This window comes from Gossypium hirsutum, chromosome D12 (genome assembly GCF_007990345.1).
Source record: "Gossypium hirsutum isolate 1008001.06 chromosome D12, Gossypium_hirsutum_v2.1, whole genome shotgun sequence".
Taxonomy (NCBI): Eukaryota; Viridiplantae; Streptophyta; class Magnoliopsida; order Malvales; family Malvaceae; genus Gossypium; species Gossypium hirsutum.
This window is the reverse complement of record NC_053448.1, coordinates 61,536,256-61,537,893: the sequence shown is the minus strand read 5'-3', so window position 1 is coordinate 61,537,893 and position 1,638 is coordinate 61,536,256. Positions and strand designations below refer to the sequence as shown.

The window sequence follows — 1,638 nt, the reverse complement described above, 5'->3', positions numbered from 1 at the left end:
AAAAGAAAAATTGTAGCACATTTCATGCTATGAATCATATTTGGCAAACACTCAAAAAGCATGCACCATACATACATAACAACTCATACAAAAAAAAATGAGTTTTCAACGCAAAGAGTCATTTCAAATACAAAACTTGAAAGAAACTAATAAACAAATTTTGCAATATTAACTACGTTCACATGATAGAACAAGCATGTGGATTATCGTCACTAAAAAGCGAGGCGACAGCCTCATCGGAAGCGACGGCAACCGAGTAAACAGCCGGAGTTTGGAAGAAAGTATGAACACCATTGGAAGCTTCATTCTTGTAATAGTCATAGTAATGGTTAACTATATAGGTTGGGTACTTGTAAAACGATGCATAGTGAGAATACCCGGGAAACGGCCACGGCTCCGCCGCTTTCCCGGCGCGTTTAATAGCTTTCAGCACCTTCTTTTCTTCTAGGCCATACCCTCGAACTGTGATTTTTTGTATCTCCATTTCTACCTCTATTTCTTCAACCCCTACAAAAAATATATATATACATTTGAAGCCCAAGTTAGTAGACAATTGGGCCATGTCTTGGTTCCAAAATTTTAAATTTTGGGTAAATTACAGTAAAGGTCGCCCGATTATAGTTATTTTTTTGTCGCTCAATTATAAAAAGTTACAAAATGATCATTTAATTATTGGGTTTTTTTCATCCAACTATGAATAGTTATAAAATGGTTATCAATTTTGTCTTTTTTTTTATCACCAACTGGTTAACTTAAAAATGGAAACACCCAAAAAAAATCCATGATAGTTGGGTGACTAAAAAAAGATAAATTTGAATAGTTGTTTAGGTGACAAAAAAAGAAAAAAAACCATAGTTGAGTGACTACTAATATAATTTACCCTTTACTTTTTTTTTTATGTATTAATGAAACTTAACCCTCTTGAAGAATGTTGGCACTATCGGTTAAACCGGTAAAAATCATAAGTTGGATTTTTGAAAAGGGCACTTATTGTTCTTTGATCTTTGGAACATTTGGTACCCATTCAAGCACCATGTTGTAGCAGCAATGTAAGCCAGGCTATCCAAAATTCTCGTATATATTATGAAAGCAACTCCACCAAGTGCCAAGGCCACCCAACATGTTGGTTGAAAAGGCAGCGTTCTCGACGCTCACGACACGATAGAGATTAGTTTTAAATGAATGGATAGAGAGTACCTTTGAGCTTTAAAAGAGCTTTCTTTAACTTAGAAGCACAACCTTCACAATCCAAGTTTGGAACTCTTACTTCCAGCATCTGCATTAAGTTTACATCCACATTAAAATTATTATTACTCCAAGGCATTCACTAACAAACACAAATAACAATAATAATAACTCACTGCAGACATTGTTGTATAAGCTGTTCCTATAAGAGAGATGACAAATTACGGAGCTTTGTATGGTAAAAAAAAAAAGAAACAAAGAGCTCTAGGTTTTGCAAGTGCTGAGAGCTAAGCCCTGGGAGGTTTTATGAAGGAGCCTTGGGGTTTGAGATTTGAAGGCTTCACGCGTGGGATTGGAAAAGCGTGACTTTTTTTTTTCTCAATGCCAGTGTAAAATGGCGACATGCCACGCTCCCTTTGTGAAATGATTAACAACACTCACAAATCAAGGGGC

At 35.8% G+C, this 1,638-nt stretch overlaps 1 protein-coding gene across 2 annotated transcripts; it reads right to left on the bottom strand.

Annotated features, from left to right (window-relative positions):
- Positions 1 to 1,638, bottom strand: LOC121224401 (heavy metal-associated isoprenylated plant protein 31). Of its 2 annotated transcripts, none has more exons than XM_041107683.1 (3): positions 1,362 to 1,638; positions 1,198 to 1,276; positions 1 to 507 (listed from the first exon to the last, which is right to left on the bottom strand). In XM_041107683.1, the coding sequence occupies exons 1-3, from the start codon at positions 1,368 to 1,370 to the stop codon at positions 179 to 181; spliced, it is 417 nt and encodes a 138-aa protein (XP_040963617.1). In that variant the 5' UTR covers positions 1,371 to 1,638; the 3' UTR covers positions 1 to 178. The 2 variants fall into 2 exon arrangements, with proteins under 2 accessions (XP_040963617.1, XP_040963618.1); XM_041107684.1 differs by having other exon boundaries at positions 1,369 to 1,571.